At 42.8% G+C, this 18,951-nt stretch overlaps 1 protein-coding gene across 2 annotated transcripts in view; it reads left to right on the top strand.

The window, feature by feature from the left end:
- The window catches only part of Micu2 (mitochondrial calcium uptake 2), an 86,365-nt gene that overhangs the window by 51,689 nt on the left and 15,725 nt on the right, over positions 1 to 18,951 (top strand). For both annotated transcript variants that reach the window (XM_036199003.1, XM_036199004.1), the window contains exons 5-7: positions 3,854 to 3,901; positions 5,464 to 5,546; positions 17,963 to 18,028. In XM_036199003.1, the coding sequence (XP_036054896.1) occupies positions 3,854 to 3,901; positions 5,464 to 5,546; positions 17,963 to 18,028 (197 nt within the window). The remainder of the gene's footprint in view (positions 1 to 3,853; positions 3,902 to 5,463; positions 5,547 to 17,962; positions 18,029 to 18,951) is intronic.

The raw sequence follows: 18,951 nt of genomic DNA, 5'->3' as shown, positions 1-18,951 counted from the left end.
AAAGCATGCATAGTGGGGAAAGAGTAGTTGGTTTGAGAAATAAACACTTAGAAATCTTCAAAATAGCTCTAGAGGTATGGCTCAGTGCAGAGCTCCTGGCTAATGTGTGAGGCCCTGTGTTTTATCCCCAAGTCCACAAAATAAAAAATTGTATGTGTGCCACTGTACATTTTAGTAAATAGTAATTGATAGCTGCTTGTGTTGATTTCTGTTCATTCCTCAGTATGTCAATATGTAGCAGGCAGCACAGATTTCATTATGTTGCTTACACTGAATTACCTAATGACCTTTACACTGTGGTAACCCCTATTGCAGCAACTCTCAGCCTGTGGGTTGTGAAGAGGTCACATATCAGCTATTTACATTGCAGTTCATAACAGTAGCAAGATTACAGTTATGAAGTAGCAACAAAATAATTTTATGATTGAGGTCACTACAGATGAGAACTGTATTAAAGGGTTGCAGTATTAGGAAGCTTGAGAACCACTGCCTCCCAACTGGATCCCTCCCAGTCACAGCACCAGAATAAACCTATGAGCTTTAGAGGTAATAACCTTCTACCGTTTTCACACTGGGAAGTTGTGGGCATGTGTGTGTTGTGAGTCAGCACAGTGAGTTCTCCTGTATTTGTGACCAGGAGGAAGCAGGGATGGATAAATTCTGACACGCACGCTCTCTCCAGCTTCCGTTACCTCAGCAGGGATCCCAGAGTCTGGTGCGAACTAACAGTGAAGTCTGATCATCACAGATAGAAAAAAGTTGAGGAGGGACTAAACGGGTTTTGCTTGCTTGTTGTAGTTTTCTGTTGAAATCTATATTTCCAAGGAAGAAGGAAAGGCTCACCCGTACTTCACTGCTAATGTTAATAAAACTGTGTAAAGAACAATTTAAGATACTGCATTTCACCTCATATGAGATCTATCAGAATTTATAACATAACCAACAAGAGGTGGAATGCTCTTGAGATGGAAGAGAAATAATTCACTATGCATTAGAAAGAAAAGTATATTGTAAGTTTTGCTTATTAATTTTTAAACTGAGCTAGAGTCTCAATGTCACACTTGCCTCAAGGATGTTCTAACCATAAGTTAAGTTACAAGACACATTGTTGTAAGAGCCCCATGGAAGAGAGATAACCCAGCCACCTTGGGAAATACTGTTCTCAAAATACTGCTACTGAACAGACCATGTTTGAGTGTGGTTCCAACTTTAATATATTTCTGAAAGTGTAGGAACTGTTCACTCATCGTTCCTAGCGGCCCTTAAAGATTCTTTATCAAACCTTTAAAGGTAAGCTATAGAGACATGCCGTTTGGGCTGGAGAGATGGTTGGTGGTTGAGAACACAGGTTCGGTTGCTGGCACCCACCTGGCGCCTCACAACTGTCTGTAACTCATGCGTATGGTGCACAGACTTGCAGGTAAAACACCAACACACATAAATAAAAACTTTCCTGTCTATCATGCAGCTTTGAAACTGCCACTTACAGCATTCAGTTTCCCATTCTGAGTAGCAAATAGGCACTGAGCTGTTTTCCTGCGTGTGCCCTCAGATGTGTGTGTCTGTCTAGAAGCGCGTTCTGAGACGGCTGCAGGGGCGCTGCAGGGCTCTCTGTTTCTCAGCTGTGCGTATTTAAACCTCTTACTGAAGTCAGTGTTTCAGAGAAAGTCCCTGGGATTTTTCTTTTCAAAAGTCATCTATGCTTAAAGGGCATTTACCTGTGTCTAAAGAGAAGAGAGGTCTCCCTTGGCACCAAGCCCAGGACAATCTAGAAGTTGGCCTTTTTCCCCCTTTGCTCTATTCCTTTGAAATATAGAAAACGCTATTTTCCACTTTTTTCAGGCTGCCAAGGGATGAAATGCTTTGATCCTCCAACTAACATTAGAGCACTTCTGCCAGGAGCAAGATATGACAAACACATAGAATTTATTCTCCCTTCATGTAAACATTGAACAGTCTTCAGAAAGAAGTGTCCAAAGACTGACTACGTGTCCTCACCCTGAGAGAACACAACTGCTCTAAAATCAAGTAAATAGAGAGCATTTGAGTATTTACCTGTGAGGCTTTGAAATGATAGGATATGTAGGATTTGTTTCAGAATAATCTAGTGAGAGGTGGGGATTAAAAGACAAAATAAGGCTCACAAATTCATAATTATTAGGTCTGGATTTCATTATATCATTACCTAATATAATAATATATAAGTATTCTGTGTAATTTTATCTGTCATGGAGTTGTTCATGATAAAATTTGTTCAGTTGTAAATTGTACATTTTGCTAGTATACCAAGCTTCTGATCCAGAGACAACATTTTTATTTAGTGACCAAATACAGAGCTTGCCCTAAAGCTTCCTTGATTTGGAGCTCAGACACACCCAGCAGCCATCTTTCAAGCCTCCCGGTTAAATATGGGCTCTCAGGCTCTGAATACTGCTTTGTGTCAGTTCCAATCACTTTGCCCATAGCCTCATAATCCTGAGTATAACTCTCACATCATCGAGAACACGCACCATCCTCTCCACAAAAGAAGTCGGTGATCCAGCATTCTCAGTAGAAATCATGCAGTACCACTCATACTAGCCACTTCAGTCATGAATTATCCCTGAACCAGTCCACTAGAACCATACTCCTGCAACCTGTTTACCAGCTAGGGTCATTCAGGAAGAGGTGATCTTAATTGAGAAAATGCCACGATAGCAAGTCTGTGGAGCATCTTCTTCATTGAGGATTGATATGGGAGAACCCAGCTCACTGTGGTGGTGGCACCCCTGAGTGATATAAGGAGCCATAGGGAGCAAGCCAGTGAGCAGCACTTGTCCATGGCCTCTGCTTCAGTTCCTGCCTCCAGGTTCCTATCTCTACTTCCTGCCCTGACTTCCTTATATGTGAGACTGTTACATAGAACTGTAAATGAAAACAAATAAACCCTTTTCCTCCCCAACCAGGTTGCTTTTAGTCATGACATTTTACCACAGCATTAGAAACCTAAGACAGCATCCCTCCTTCAGCCTCATGGAAACGGAAGGAAAAGCGAGGCATCCCACCCCAGCTGCATGCTTGAGAATGGAAAAGAATGGCTTCTCAAGAGAAAGGGCGTTACTGTAACAAAGATTGAATTGTTCCATTTTAACTAATACAGTTTGAGTTTCTGTGTCTCCAGAGTTATACTACTATAATTTTAAATTTCCTTCAGTCGAGTGAGGTATTACCAGAAAACTAAGTCTAAATGGCACAGCCTACGGATGAGATGCTAGTGAATGTCTGTTACTTGCTAAGCAGCCTCTGTCAGTGTTGTCCAAGGAAGCAGAGCCCACAAGGAGACTTGCAGGTTTGTGTGACCTCTGTAAGCTGGAGCCCCAAGAGCCAGGGTGGGATTCAGTCTCAGCTCAGAGTCTGGAGAGGCAGGAGAGGCAGGAATTGAAGTCCCCGTCTCAAGGTAGAGGATGTCCAGCAGGTAAGGAAAGGGGAAGGCAGACCCGAATTCTTCTTCCCTCAGCACCTTGCGGGACAGACTAGGTGATGCCCAGACGTTGAGAGCTCAGTCTCCTCTACTGAGTCTACCAGCTGGAGAACCTCATAGATACATCCAGAAAAAAGACCACTCCTTGCCCAGTCAAACTGGCACATAAGATTCACTATCATGACCTCCTTGCTGGGGGTAAAACTTGAAGCATGGTGTCTTTCTTTTTAATCACTGAGGCTGTATTTCAACTCTTGTTATACAGTGCTTTCTACTATACCAGAGGGAGAGTGAAAAAACATAGATTTTTACAAAGGTGAAGTTTCAATACTGGTTATTTCCATGGTTCTCATCTAAAATGTATCTCCTGATTTGTTATTTTTTCTCCTGCAGGGGTAATTTCATACACCGAGTATCTTTTCTTACTTACAATCCTCACGAGTAAGTATACTAGTTCTCTTTACAACAGTCATGTGGCGTTTGCATCCTGAACAAACAGGACTTGAAATGTGGTTTTTGTAGGTTAACATGATTACTATACAAACATGACAGCCTCAGTTGAGACCCCTAGCACTCAGAAAAAGCAGGCACGGGGTATGTTCCTGTTGTCCCAGTCCTGGGGAGTGGGGCTCACTGGCTAGCCAGTCTAGTAAAATAGAGGGAAGAGCTCCAGTTTCAGTGAGACAGTAGCCCAAGCTATACACATGAGCCTCTGACTTCCACACATACATGCACAGACTCAAATGTACACACCGCGTACACATGAACCTCAATCTCCACATCTACAAAATGATAATGTTAAATTAGAGTGTGTTCTTCTACCCCACACACTATGGCACTCTGTAACTTTATGTTTCTGAGACAGAACATTTCCTGAACAGAAAAATCATGGTTAATGTTGTCTGAGAGAAAGAAAAAAGTCATGGTTAGTGTTCTCTGAGGAAGAGAAAAATCATAGTTAGCCTTCACAGGGAGAGAGAAGGGGCAGATTTTGTATTTTATTTGGGGAGGTTGGTTTTGTTTCGTGAAGAGTCTCACAGTGTGACCTGGCCTGGAACTCTCTTGAACTCAGAGATCCTCCTGCCTCTGCCTCCAGGATTAAAGGCATGGGCCACCACGTTTGGCCTCTTAGGGATATTTTTAAAAGACAACTTAACAGGACACTGAACAGGATTCTTGACCTTCAAAAGTATTCCAGTGGTAAAAACTAAGAAATGGTTAAAGAGCTCTCGTGCGTGGATGAGACTGAGCAGACATGGTAACTGAATGCAGAATACTTTACATTGATTCTAAGACAAAACACAGCACTAATGAAAATTATAAAGCCTGCTGCTCATGGTTCATGATGCTGTACCAGTGTTAATATCTTAGTCTCAGTAAGCGTGCTGTGGATATGTAAAGTGCTAACCCCTAGAGGAAGCTGGCTAAAGGCTATGTGGGCATACATTATTGTAGTTGTCAAACAATGGCAAATTAAAAAGTTACAACTCGGAAGGAAAGTAAAAGAGAATAATAATAATAACTGCTCTGAAAATGGCAGGAGTGCTGTGGGAATACACGAAAGCCAGAGGTGAGGGGAATCAGCAAGTTCTCATGGGAATCTGTTGCAAAGGGCCAGCAGGCCAGCACAGCTTCCTGGGAGACGTTGAGAGGCAGAAGCTTCAACATCAAGTACTGCCTGAAAGAGAACCTTCTTAGCCGGGCGGTGGTGACACACGCTTTTAATCCCAGCATTTGAAGTCAGAGTCAGGTGGATCTCTGAGTTCAAGGCCAGCCTGGTCTACAGAGCAAGTTCCAGTACAGCCAGGGCTACACAGAGAAACCCTGTCTGAAAAAAGAAAGAAAATAAGAAGGAAAATATGAAACAGATCCTTCTTTTTTCTGTCTAGCTCTTTCTTATATACTTTTTGGTTATTTATTTTAAATTTGAAGTTTTTCCTAGCTACAAATGCTTAGCATTTTGCCAACAACTAAATACTTGTCTATTGTTCACTTCCTTGCAGAACCTCACACTGGGTTCCATGTTGCTTTTAAAATGCTGGATGCAGATGGCAATGAGATGATTGAAAGAAAGGAGTTTGTCAAGGTGAGCACATGCTTGATTGGGTCTTGTGCAGTGATTGTACATTTCCTTCAAAGTCAGAACGATAGTCACTGTTTGCACATGAAATGTCAAACCATTTGCATGTTTAAAAACTATTTTCTCACAGCTCAGCACTTCAGAGCACTCATGCTCTTGCAGAGGACCTGGGTTCCATTCCCAGCACCCACATGGCAGTTTTGGTTTGGTTTGGTTTGGTTTTTTGTTTTTCGAGACAGGGTTTCTCTGTAGCTTTGGAGCCTGTCCTGGACTAGCTCTGTAGACCAGGCTGGCCTCGAACTCACAGAGATCCGCCTGCCTCTGCCTCCCGAGTGCTGGGATTACAGGCGTGCGCCACCACCACCTAGCTCACATGGCAGTTTTTGACTGTCACTCCTGTTCCAGATCTGATGCCCTCTTCTGACCTCTGCAGGCACCAGACACACATGGTGCACTCGTGTGTGTGTGTGTGTGTGTGTGTGTGTGTGTGTGTGTGTGTGTTGCTAGAAACAAGATGATGCTCGGGTTGAAAAACAAAATTGCCGTCTGTTTTCGAAGTTAAGTACATGCTTAGCATATGACTTGAGAATTTTATTCCTAGATCTGTAGTCAAAGAAAAGAGAATATATAGGTGAGTGTGTGGCTCAAGCCTGTAATCCCAATACTTGGTAAATTTAGAAGGATTGCCATGAGTTCTAGGCCAACCAAGGCTATAGAGTAAATTCTAAACCAGCCTGGGCTACAGTGAGAGACCTGTCTCAAAAACACAAAATAGCTAGCAAGTGAATCTCTGTAAGATGAAGGCCAGCCTTGTCTATATACCAAGTTCCAGGCCAGCTAAAGCTACATACTGAGACCTTGTTTCAAAAAATAGTAAAGATAGAAAACATATGTTCACCCAGGACCTGAATATGAATATACATAGCAGTTTTGTTCATAATAACCCCAGTCTGGGAGCAACCAAACTGTTTATCAAGCGACTAAATAAATAAATGTTGTTTATGTAGCAGAATTCTACTCAGCAGCAAAAAGGGACAGAGTATTAAGTAGTCAAAAATACAGATGAATTCAAGTGAAAGAAAAAGTCCAAACTTAGGGTTCTGTGTATGTACAGTTCTTCATGTCTATACTCAAAGAAAGCAGATCCCTGGTTGACTCAGCCAGGAAGGAGTAAGGGTCGATCGAATGCCTCCAAAAGGAAAGGGAGCGAGAAGAAATGCTGAGCATCTTCAAGTCTTGATCACTGGTGCTTACATGGCTATGTAAAGTGTATTTTGTTCTGTGTAAATTACACCTAGTAAAATTTTTGACACAGTTCCATACCATAACTTTGAAAATGGTTTATTTTGTTCAAGAAACTATTGCAGAGTCTGGGGCAGAGGAAGAGCAGAAATGGACTGAGGCAGAGAACAAACTTTAAATTAGTGGAACCCCCAAAAAGTAGGCTTGCCAGTGCTTAACATCCTTAGGAATGATCCACAGTAGATGTGTGCATCCTAGCATATGGGGAAACAGGGTAGATGATAGAAAACTGAGTAGGCTGTATCGTGACTGGTGGCTCCTCAGGGTTAAAGTGCAGAGACCATTTTACCGGAAGTGACCAGGAGTGGTACTTATTGTGTTCATTTTAAAAGTTTGTTGTAGGGTGTCACTTTTTAGAAAGTAAGGCCCTCAGCTAGGGAGATAGCTCGGTGGCTGAGAGTACTGTCTGCACAAGCCTGAGGACCTGATTCAGATGACCAGCACCCATGTATGGCCATGCATGTCTATGACACCAGTGTTGGGGGATGAAGCTAGGTGGATCCTGGGAACTTGCTGGCCAGCCAGGCTAACAGAAACGAGTGAGAGACTCTGTCTCTAGGGAATAGGACAGAGTGACAGAAAAGGACATCTGTTATGGTGCTCTGGCCTCTGTACAAACACAGACTCACACATATACCTGCAAATATACATGCATATACCACATATACATGCCACAGTAAATAAACAAAAATATCTCTGTAACAAACACATGATTAAGTTAAATGCCTGATCTAGAATGAAGGCTTTTTAGTTAGATAGACTAATTGAAATTCCTTGTTACTTTTCTTACCTCCATCTAGATGTATATATGTATGTATGTATGTATGTATGTATGTATGTATGTATGTATGCAGTCTCTGCAGCTGCCAGTGTCCTTTGCTTTGAAGTGCAGCAAAGAGCACTCAGGAGGCTAAGGCTAAAAGATCACGAAGTTCACACCAGCACAAGCAAGATCCTGTCCAGAAAAAATGTTTTGCCCATTATGTAAAGGTACTGGCAAAGAAATCTAAATAAAGAATCCTTATAGAAGTCTACCCTTAGGAACTAGGAGCAGATTTATCAGCAGTATGTATTTATCACAGCTCAGAAGCCTTCTAGAAATAGTTCTCCTCAATCTCATTTCCAGTGATGAAAGTAATTGGATTGCCAAGAGCAGTAAGCAGAGTCCTAGAGAGTCCAGAAGGCCCAAGAGGAAGGCAAGCAAATCCTGGGAAGAAAGGAGGAGTATAGGGACTGTTTAACACCGTTCCTTCTAAAGGAACGAATAGACGGGCTGAGTGGAGACAGCTGAGGTTTTGTGGGTCAGCAGAATTGTTACAGAAACATTTCAAAAAAGAGGTAAGTGGCCTAGATAGATAGCTCAGCAGTTGAGAGCATTTTTTTGCTCTTGCAGTGGACCCAGGTTCAGCTCCCAGAACCGAATGGTAGCTCACAACCATCTGTAACTCCAGTTCCAAGGAATCCTATGCCCTCTTCTGACATTCACAGGCAGCAGGCACACACATAGTGCACATACACACATGCAGTCAAAACATTCATACACATAAATAAAATCATTTAAAATTTTTCAAGAGAAGTAGAGACTGGAGAATTAATAGGAAATGTAAAATTGCTATCAATAAGTGTAGGAAATTATTTTGAGATTTTTTTTTTACTTGTGTGTGTATGTATACATATGCACATGCATGGAATATATGTGGAACACACACATGCCATAGGACAGCTTGTAGGAGTCAATTCTCTGCCTCCACTGTGGATCCCATAGTTCAAACTCAGGTCACCAAGCTTGCCTCTGACACTCTGAGCCATCTCTCCAGCATCCGTTTTGAGATATATGATGATTTAAAAAGGAACTTAGGTTAAAGCTAAGGAAGGAAATGTGCTTGCACATAGAACCTGAAATGTCACTGCTGTGGTTTATAAGACACCACTGCTCTCCAGCTACTTCATCTACCTTAGAGGCAAGAAACAGTGGTCGAGCTGTTAGAATTTGCACATGTGGATCTGGAGAGATGGCTCAGTGGTTAAGAGCACTGGCTGCTCTTCCAGAAGACCTGGGTTCAATTCCCAGCAACCACATGGCAGCTCATAACTGTCTGTAACTACAGTTCCAGGAGATCCGACACCTTCATACAAACAAATGTGCACATAAAAATAAATAAATAAAATATATTAAAAAGAATTTGCACATGTGTTATTCTCTGAGACCTGGATAAACTTTGTGGTTTTATTCCTGGTAGTCATGAGGTATGTCTTTGGTAGTGGAGTTAGAGGTGATTTTCTTTTTCTTTCTTTTTTTTTTTTTTTCTTCCTTGTTTTTGAGACAGGGTTTCTCTGTGTAGCTCTGGCTGTTCTGGAACTCTCTCTGTAGACCAGGCTGACTTTGAACTCAGAGATCCACCTGCCTCTGCTTCCTAAGTGCTAGAATTAAAGGCGTGCACCACCACCACCCCGCTAGAGGTAGTTTTCTCAGTATACTGAACAAGACCCCTGCAGGTGTCACCAGCACAGTTCCAAAGCCCAGAGTTATGTTGCACTTCAGTAATGTTTGGGGGTGACATGAGGCAGAAATCACAAAGCTGGTAGTCAGGCATGGAAGCTCGTCTGAAATCTTGTCAGCTACAGAAGATGATAAGTACTCAGGGTGACTTCCAGACAGTAGTGACTAATGGCAGATTACCCAAGGTTGATCTCTGACCTCCATGTGCACAGGCACCACATACAGAAAGAAAACAGAAAACTATTAGAATGCATCACTGACTGTTTGAAGGTTAAGGATATAAAGCCAATCTTAGATGCCTATAGTGGCTTCTTAGTGCTGGCTATAGAAATGGAACTTGATAGCCAAGGGGGTTGATACATGTGTCAGTTTTTGAAGAAAGGATTTCAAGGGAAAAAAACTACATTTATGTTAATTATTTTAATTGTTTCACCTCCATGGTCCTATTTTTAATAAACTAGTATCTTTCATATATATATATATACACACACACACACACATATATATATATATATATATATACACACACACATATATATATACACATACACACATACATCTACATATATGCACACACACCTATACATACATGCATGCATACATACATACATACATATTCATATTCTTGAAAGAGCCAGGTATGGGTGCAGTGATAAGATACATCGCTGTACTGTCTTGTGAAAGTATCCTAACACGCAATTGCCTTAGTTTGTAACTTTGATACTTGTGAGCACTTGTGCTTTATTAACATCCAGATGAAAAGGCCATGTCAAGAAGCATGATGCTTACTTCTCAGTCTGAGAACTGGTGAAAGATTCGCCATCTCCGTGAGTTGCTCTCTGTCAGGTGTGATAAACATTGTGGACAGTGATCAAAGCCAGTAAGAGTTGATCCATGTAATCTTCACCTTGATAGATGGTGCATCTGCTTGTGGGCCGAGTGCCAGGGTTTTAAGCAGCTTCTCTAGACAGTAGATTAATGACCAGTCTGTTCACCGGGGAAACGGCTCCTTAGGTGGTCCCTTCATTCCGAGCTGCTTTCATACTGGTGGAAAGGACTGTGCTCTTAATATAGGAGTGTTAGAAGTTGATCAAACTAAATGCACCTGCTAGAGTTGCTGCTAAATACATAGAAAAGCCTTTGGTAGAATTTATCCTCCTTGGTTTTGTAATGATTCTCCCATTCCTGAATGTAAACTGTCTTGGAAGCAAAGAGAAGTAAAATTGACTCTGCCTAATTCATTTTCAGACTGAAATTGAAAGTGTTGATCAACAGAGATTCATAAATCCATTTCATACGTCCTCAGTCATTCAGAATCTGTCTAGCGAAGGGGCACCTTGAGGGTCACACAGCTAATGTACTCTACCTCTACCTATCTGTTTCTGTGACATGGCACTCCCGTGCCCAATCCTTGTTCTTCCCTCTGCTTGGGTTTCCTCACCACACTCCTTCAGGCACTTTGAATCGTGCAGAACCGCCTGGAGGAAGCTGCCTGCACCCCAGCAGTCTCTCCTGCCCTGCTTCAGAGTTGTATTCACAGGGCTCAGCATCTGCAAATGCTCCACTTGTCTGCTCTCCTCATTAGAGCGGAAGTCCAGTAACAGCCGGGAGCCTTCTGTCCCTCACTGCTGCCCCAGCTCCTCCAGCAGTGCATTCCCTCAGAGCAGGCACATGCAGCTGTGACATGAGCCGGTCCTACACTACCATGTCAGAGTGTCTCAGGGGAAGAGAAAGACCCTCTGGCCTGAGTGTCAAACTGAGATGTTTAGGGTCATACTCTCAAATGGAAATGTTGTACAAAGCTGAATACAAGCACTGTATAATCTTTTAAGTCACATTTGGTCAGTCTCTCTCTCTCTCTCTCTCTCTCTCTCTCTCTCTCTCTCTCTTTCACACACACACACACTCACACACACACTCACACACACACACACACACACACACACACACACACACACACACACACACACACAGCCTATGTGTGGAAGTCAGAGAACCACTTGTGAGAGTTGGTTCCCTCGTTTCCCATTGTGTGTCCTGGGAACTGAACTCAGGTTCCCAGGCTTGGCAGCGAGCACTTTTACCCACTACAGTCTTCAGTGTTCAGAGGCTATCAGAAGCTCTTTCTGAATCCAAACTTAAGTGTTTCAGGTAAAGCCTGACATGGTAAGATTTATCTAGCACAAAACCCTTGCTGTTCTAAATTTCACACTGTGTTATAATAAGCCTCCTAAGAAACCCTTACTTTAACTAAGTAATCACATAATTTTTTGTTTTCTTTGTTTTGTAACTTTGTTTTTGTTTTGTTTTGTTTTGTTTTGTTTTGTTTTTCGAGACAGGGTTTCTCTGTGTAGCTTTGCGCCTTTCCTGAAACCCCGCTTTGGAGACAAGGCTGGCCTCGAACTCACAGATCCTCCTGCCTCTGCCTCCCGAGTGCTGGGATTAAAGGTGTGTGCCACCACCGCCCGGCCTGTTTTGTAACTTTTTGAAGAAAGACTATATGAAGATTAAATTTAACTGTACTTAATGTTTCATAATGAAAACAAGTTTTAAGCTTTCTAGAAAACTTACAATTAGCCATTTTATTGATTACATCCATCTTAAAATGTTTATTTAAAATCTTTATTTATGGGCTGGAGAGATGACTCAGAGGTTAAGAGCACTAGCTACTCTTGCAAAGGCCCCAAGTCAATTCCCAGCACCCACTGGCAGCTAACAACTATCTGTAACTCTATCTTAGGGCATCCAGCACCCTCTTCCAGGCTCTGTACGTGGCAGCAATGCATGTAGTGTACACTCATATATATGTTTAGACCAAACATCCATGTGTGGTTTTTTCAATTTTACTTATTTACACAGTAACTTTTTAGAGATTTATTTATTTCTATTTTATGCATATGAGTGTTCTGTCTGCATATTTCCTGTGCACCACATGCATGCAGTGCCCATGAAGGCCAGAAGATAGCATCTGATTCCTTAGAACCCTGTGTGTGCTCAGAACCAAATCCAGATCCTCACAGCAGTTCTCAACCTAGGGGTTGCATATCGGATATCCTGTGTATCAGATGTTTACATTACAATCCATAACAGTAGCAAAATTACAGTTGTGAAGTAGCAATAAAATAATTGTATGGTTGGAGATCAACACAATAGGAACTGTATTAAAGGGTCGCACGCAGCATTAGGAAGGTTGAGAAGTGCTGCTCTTGTAGAGTCTACAAGAACAGCAAGTGTTCTTAACCCTGAACCATCTCTGGCCCCTTATGTGATAAATTTTCATATTAATAAATAATCTAGAAAGGGAGGATACATTAACAGTACTTTGAATCAAAGAAGACAGTGTCACAGATGCTACTGATAGCCAAGTGCAGAAATGGAGTATTGTGGCAGCCAGTTCATATGAGCTCAGAGAAATGGACTCATGTCTTAAACACAACTAACAAGACACGGTATCTAAATATGAACAACTCTTCATCAGAAGCCTAGAAATCACTCTCCCAAAATCTTCCCACAAAGAGGCATTGAAGAGCAGATGGGTTCACTGGGATTAAGAAGGCAGTAATGCCAAACTTGTACAAACCCTCCAGAAACACAAGACAAAGGAAAGGAAGCCCAGGATGTAGGAAAAGACCTGCCAAGAAGTTATTTCTAGTCCTGTCCTCACAAACGAAAATACAGGATTCTTCAGATTACCCAGAAAAAGCCAGCCACTCCCTGTGTGAAGTGCAGAATGAGGTCAAGATAGAAATACCAGTGAGCCCCGCAGGTAAGAAATCCGTGAGTGCAGTCCACCATCCTGACACAGTAACAGGTAAGAAACCCGTGAGTGCAGTCCACCATCCTGACACAGTAACAGGTAAGAAACCCGTGAGTGCAGTCCACCATCCTGACATAGTAACAGCAGAAGAGGCCATTATACATATGCTGTCTGTTTCTTTGTGGACCTTTGGAGACAGCTCTTCTGTAACACCCAGGCTGGCCATGAACTTCTGATCTCCTGCCTCCACCTCCAAGTTCTGCAGGTCTGTGCGTGCACCATCATGCCCAGCTAATCATGTCAGTATATACAAGGCACTTAACCAAGTGAATCATTGTGAAAAGTCAGTGACATAGGAAAACAGTGTCTTTGTTCTGATAAAGAGCATTTACCAAAGCTTACAGGGTCTGGCGGATAGCTCAGTAGCTCACATGCTAAATTGCATCAGACCCTGAATTCAATCCCCAGCACCAAAAAACTAAAAAGCAAACCCAGCATGTTGCTTGAAGGGTGAGAAATCCTGAATGTCTTCCATGCCACATCAGGAGCAAGGCAGAGAAGTTTGTTTTTAACTCTTATGTGCAGTGTTTGATGGACATTCCAGTGATCGCAGCCATTCAAGAAGAAAAAATAAAACAGGTGAAAAGGTTGGAATGGAATAAGTCAAATGTGGCTCATCTCCAGCTGACACGAGGAGCCAACCACAGACGCACAGCCCGTTCCAACAAGTGAGTTCAAGATGAGCCCCAGCTAGAAGATCAGTGTGCAGAAATGAAATCTGTTCCTAGGGGAGAAGTAGTTGGAAGGTAAAGCTAGTCAGCTCCACTTAGGACAGTCTGAACCAACAGAAAATAGTTACAGGTTAACAGAGAACTTGCGCTGAAACCTCGGTGTTGCTGGTAGGGCCTGGAAAGGTGACTCGGCCCTGGGAACACTTGTTGCTCTTGCAGAGGACCCAGGTTCAGCTTGCAGCACTCACATCATTAACGGCTCACAACCATCCATAACTACAGTTCCAGAGGATCCAGTTCCTCCTCCTGACCTCCGTGGGCACCAAGCAGCTATGTGGTACACACAGAGATATACAGGCAAAACACTCCAAAAGTAAATCAGTCTTCAAGCACAGAAAGTGTTGTTCAGTTGCTGGTGTGAGCATAAGGAGGCAAAAAAAAAAGTTGATGGATGAATCAACTTTCCCAAGCAAACGAAAAGCAGGTGTTTTTATAGGCGTTAGCAAAATGGTTTTGAAGCATGTGGATTACCTAGCATGCACAAAGCTCTGGGTTCTAATCCCCAGGTCTGCAATACAAGGCTTAGTTTAGAAAGTTAAAAAATAATTGAGCTGGATGGTGAGTTCGAGACCAGCCTGGTCTACAGAGCAAGTTCCAGGACATGCTCCAAAGCTATACAGAGAAACCTTGTCTCAAAAAAATAAATAATAGGAAGAAGAGGAGGAGGAAGAAGAAGAAGAATTAAGTGTACATGTCAAAATAGAGGGCTGAGACGTGAGTCTTAAGAAACAGAATCGAGGGTTGGGGATTAAGCTCAGTGGTAGAGCACTTGCCTAGCAAGCACAAAGCCCTGGGTTTGATCCTCAGCTCAAAAAGAAAGGAAGGAAGGAAGGAAGGAAGGAAGGAAGGAAGGAAGGAAGGAAGGAAGGAAGGAAGAAAAGAAAAGAAGGAAGGAAGGAAGGAAAGAAAGAAAGAAAGAAAGAAAGAAAGAAAGAAAGAAAGAAAGAAAGAAAGAAAGAAAGAAAAAGAAACAGAAGCGAAGCTGGCTGACGCAGCAGCTGGCAGACTCAGGCCTCTGTGGCTCTGCGGTACTGATGTGGAGGTCGGTCAGTGGGAAATTGTCGACAGAGTCCATACTTTGTGCTCACTTGCTTTTCAGTAAAGACACCAAGTCAATAAATAGGGAGAAAGGGTTGGGGATTTAGCTCAGTGGTAGAGCGCTTGCCTAGCAAGCACATGGCCCTGGGTTCGATCCTCATCTCCAGATACATAGATAGATACATAGATAGATAGATAGATAGATAGATAGATAGATAGGCCGGCCCTGGGTTCGATCCTCAGCTCCAGATAGATAGATAGACAGATAGATAGATAAATAGGGAAAGAATTTTTGTTTGTTTGTTTGTTTGTTGTTTTTTGAGATGGGGTTTCTCTGTAGCTTTGGAGGCTGTCCTGTAACTCGCTTTGTAGACCAGGCTGGCCTCGAACTCATAGAGATCTGCCTGCCTCTTCCTCCCAAGTGCTGGGATTACAGGTGTGCACCACCACCACCCGGCAGGAAAGAATTTTTTTAATTAATAAATTGTGCTAGAATAACTGATATATATGAAAGGAAAATTAGCCATAAACAAAAATAAACTTCTGGGTTGACAGAACCAGAGCTTTAAGTTGGCCCACCCCATCCATAATCTACAGGAGCACATGAAGGAGCCAGTCCTGCAGACCCAAAGCTTCAGGATCACCATGACACAGAACAACAACAGGATATCCAAGAGGACTCCCAATGAGGGACCAGCATCAGTAGGGTGGCAGAAATCAGAAGCCTGGAACCAGACCAATGACTCTTTGCAATGAACACTGGCAAGTAAAGATGTATGGACAAGGGTTTACTGCATGGCTCACTGGTCACACTACAGCTTCCATGATGAGATTTTTTTTTCTTTTTTTTTTCTTAAATTTTATTTTATTTGATGTGGGGATTGCAAGAGCAGAGGGCAGATTCAAAGGGACAGGTAAATGAATGGGATCAAGATGCATGTTGTGAAAGAGACAGAATATATAAAAAGAAAATTAAAAAAGAAAACCTCTGGTTTGAAAGTATCATCAGCTGGGGTGTGGTGTGGACCTTTAATCCCAGCACTCAGGAGGCAGAGGCAGGTGGATCTCTGTAAATCCAAGGCCAGCCTGGGCTACAAAGAGTTTCAGGACAGCCAAGGCTACACTGAGAGAAACCCTGTCTCAGAAAAAAAAAAAAAAAAAAAAAGGAGGAGGGAGGAAGGAGAAGAGGAGGAGGAGAAGAAGAGGAGGAGGAAGAGGAAGAAAAGAAGAAGAAGAAGAAGAAGAAGAAGAAAAGGAAGGACGGATGGACGGACGGATGAACGAACTTCATTGAATGGCTCGGCACACATGCCTTTAATCACACACTTGGGAGGCAGAGGCAAGTGTATCTCTGTGAATCAGAGCCTGGTCTACATAGCAAGTTCCAGGACAGCCAAGGCTTCAGTTCACTTTGGAAATGTTTGACAGCTTTGGTTTTGTTTTAAATAAAGTTAAACAGTGCAGTTACCCTGCTGCATATCTAGCCAAGGAAAAATTAAACCAGCATCCATAAAATTGAGCTCTACAAAAATGGTCATGACAGTTTGATTCATAGATAGCCAAAACCGCAGCCATGGATGACAGGCAGATGAATAAGTTGAATAGTGTAGTCAGACAGTATAACAAAGCTCAGCAGTGAATAGAAACAAGCCACAGGGATGAATCTCAAGACAACCATGCTGAAAGAAAAAAGATACACACACACATACACACAGAGAGAGAGAAAGAGAGAGAGAGAGAGAGAGAGAGAGAACAATGTGCAGTGTTCAGTTAAAACTAGATGAAGGGCTGGAGAGATGGCTCAGAGGTTAAGAGCACCGACTGCTCTTCCAGAGGTCCTGAGTTCAATTCCCAGCAGCCACATGGTGGCTCACAACCATGTGTAATGAGATCTGGTGCCCTCTTCTGTATACATAATAAATAAATAAATCTTTAAAAAAAAAAAAACTAGATGAAGTTAATCTAGAGGCAAAAAACAGAATTGCCTCCATGGACATTCAGGAAGGACAGACGGACTGACAGACTACAGAGAGAAAAATTTCAAGTGTGCAAGGCTAGGATCTGGGTTTTAATGTGTGTAATTTTCTCTGATGCATTGTCCATAGTAACTAAGCAGGGAGCACCAGGTGAAGCCCAGCTGAGCCAAGCATGGCAGAGTGCTCCTGCCTGAGGCTGAGTGCTCCTTACGTGGTAGTCCAGTGGATTATGTTCATGTCTGCATGGAAGAAGTGAAGGTGTTGGGCAAAGGGAGGGATTCAGAGTGCAGGAAGTGGGCTGGCACAAGAGGTGAAACCAGTGTTTCCCTTAAGTCTGAAAGGGGTGGAGCACAGCGGAGGGAGGGTTCTAGAGAACCCAGCACAAGCCATGTGTCTAACCAAACATAGAAGGGGTGCCGAGTTTAGATTGATAATTCATGATTTAATGTTAGCAGTTTGTGATTACCAACAAGTCACATTTTTTTAAAAGTCCTGATGATTTTTTCTCCTAGTTGATTTAAACCATAGTTTGAGATTGTGTGTCCATCTCATTTCTCTTTAATCCTTTTCTTTTAATTTGCTTTCCTATGAAGACTGGTACAAATGACTCTGAAAGGTAGGTAGGTTACTTAACATACTCGGTTTTAAGAAACTGTTAGTTTTATAATTCACAAAAATGTAAGTATTTCAACATGTTACAAATAAAGAAAAGGAAGTGCATATATAGAGGAATGGCCTTGTATGTGGTATGGATCTGAAAATGTGGCTGTAAACTATCAGTGGTTTAAGAAACATGCCTGAATAAAAATCGCCCAGGAGGAGGACAAGGTAGAAGCCTTGCAGAATGCAGCTGTTAGAACTCGTCTGTTGGAGGAGCTGCAGCTAAGCAGAGAACTGTGGCCATGGTGGTGTCTCTCCCTGCTTCCTCCTGCAGTCTTATATGGCAAGCAGTCAGCCGCAGACAGCTAGATGCCCTCTGACAGCTTAGCATCTGTTTCCAGGTTACTTCAAAACCTTCATTAGACAGACTTATAAGCTCATTTCTATAATCTTTTCAGCTGCAGAAGATCATAAGTAAGCAAGATGACTTCAAGACAGTGAAGACTAATGAGACAGAATACCAGGTATGTAAGAAAGCACTTCCAAATACACGGGTCAGTAACAGCTGTCATCATCCCAGGTCATTGTGGGATTCATGAAGACTTGGTGTCCTGGCGGGAGGAGGCTGAGAGAGGGAACCACCCAGGCCTTTGGAATTTGCCCCACGTTGGGCGCCAGATCTTGGTGAAATTATTGTGGCCACTCCACATAGTTAAAAGGGAGGTTTATTTTGTGGGGGTAACTTACAAATGAAGGGATAGGTTGCAGGGTCTGAGAAAGGTATGGCGCAGTCCAGCGGTGTTCTCTGGAGAACTCTGCTCGGTCTACCTCCAGCGTCCAGGGTCCCAGAACCAAGAGAGCCCTCCTCTCAATCCTGGGTCTTCATTGTCCTCCCTCAGCCCCGCCTTGTGGGCGTGACCATTACCGAAGCCTCAGTGGGAGTTGGAACTTCCAGGCCAATGCTGGGATGGCTACCCACTCTTACTCCTACTGTCTACTTGTCTAGCCCACACACCACCAAGCTATACAGGTATATGCAAATGGACGGGGCTATCCTGCCAGTGCCAGGCCCCTGCCCAGGGTAGAAAGTGTGGTTCCTATGTATGGCCAGGGTCTTTTTTCCTTTTGTTTTTCTGGGAGACAAAGCTTCACTCCATAGCTCAGACTGGCCTTGAACATCTAGCAGTCTTCCATTGGCCTCCCTAGTGAACATGCCCAGTTTGATTTTCATTTTTATATAAGCAGTAGTATACTGTACATGTTTTTCTTAATTTGTGGGGAGTATGTGTGTACCACAGCACAGATGTGGAAGTCAGACCCCAACTTCTGATGTCTGTCCTTGCCTGCCTAGTTTAGAACTCTCCCTTCTGTACCTCCCATCTCTGTACAGGAGTGCTGGGATCATGAACAGGTGCTGTTGCTGCTGACAGTGCGTAGATTCTGAGGA

Source organism: Onychomys torridus, chromosome 9 (assembly GCF_903995425.1).
Source record: "Onychomys torridus chromosome 9, mOncTor1.1, whole genome shotgun sequence".
In the NCBI taxonomy this organism is placed as follows: domain Eukaryota; kingdom Metazoa; phylum Chordata; class Mammalia; order Rodentia; family Cricetidae; genus Onychomys; species Onychomys torridus.
Note: the sequence above shows the minus strand (reverse complement) of the source record. Positions and strands in the feature narration are given on the sequence as shown.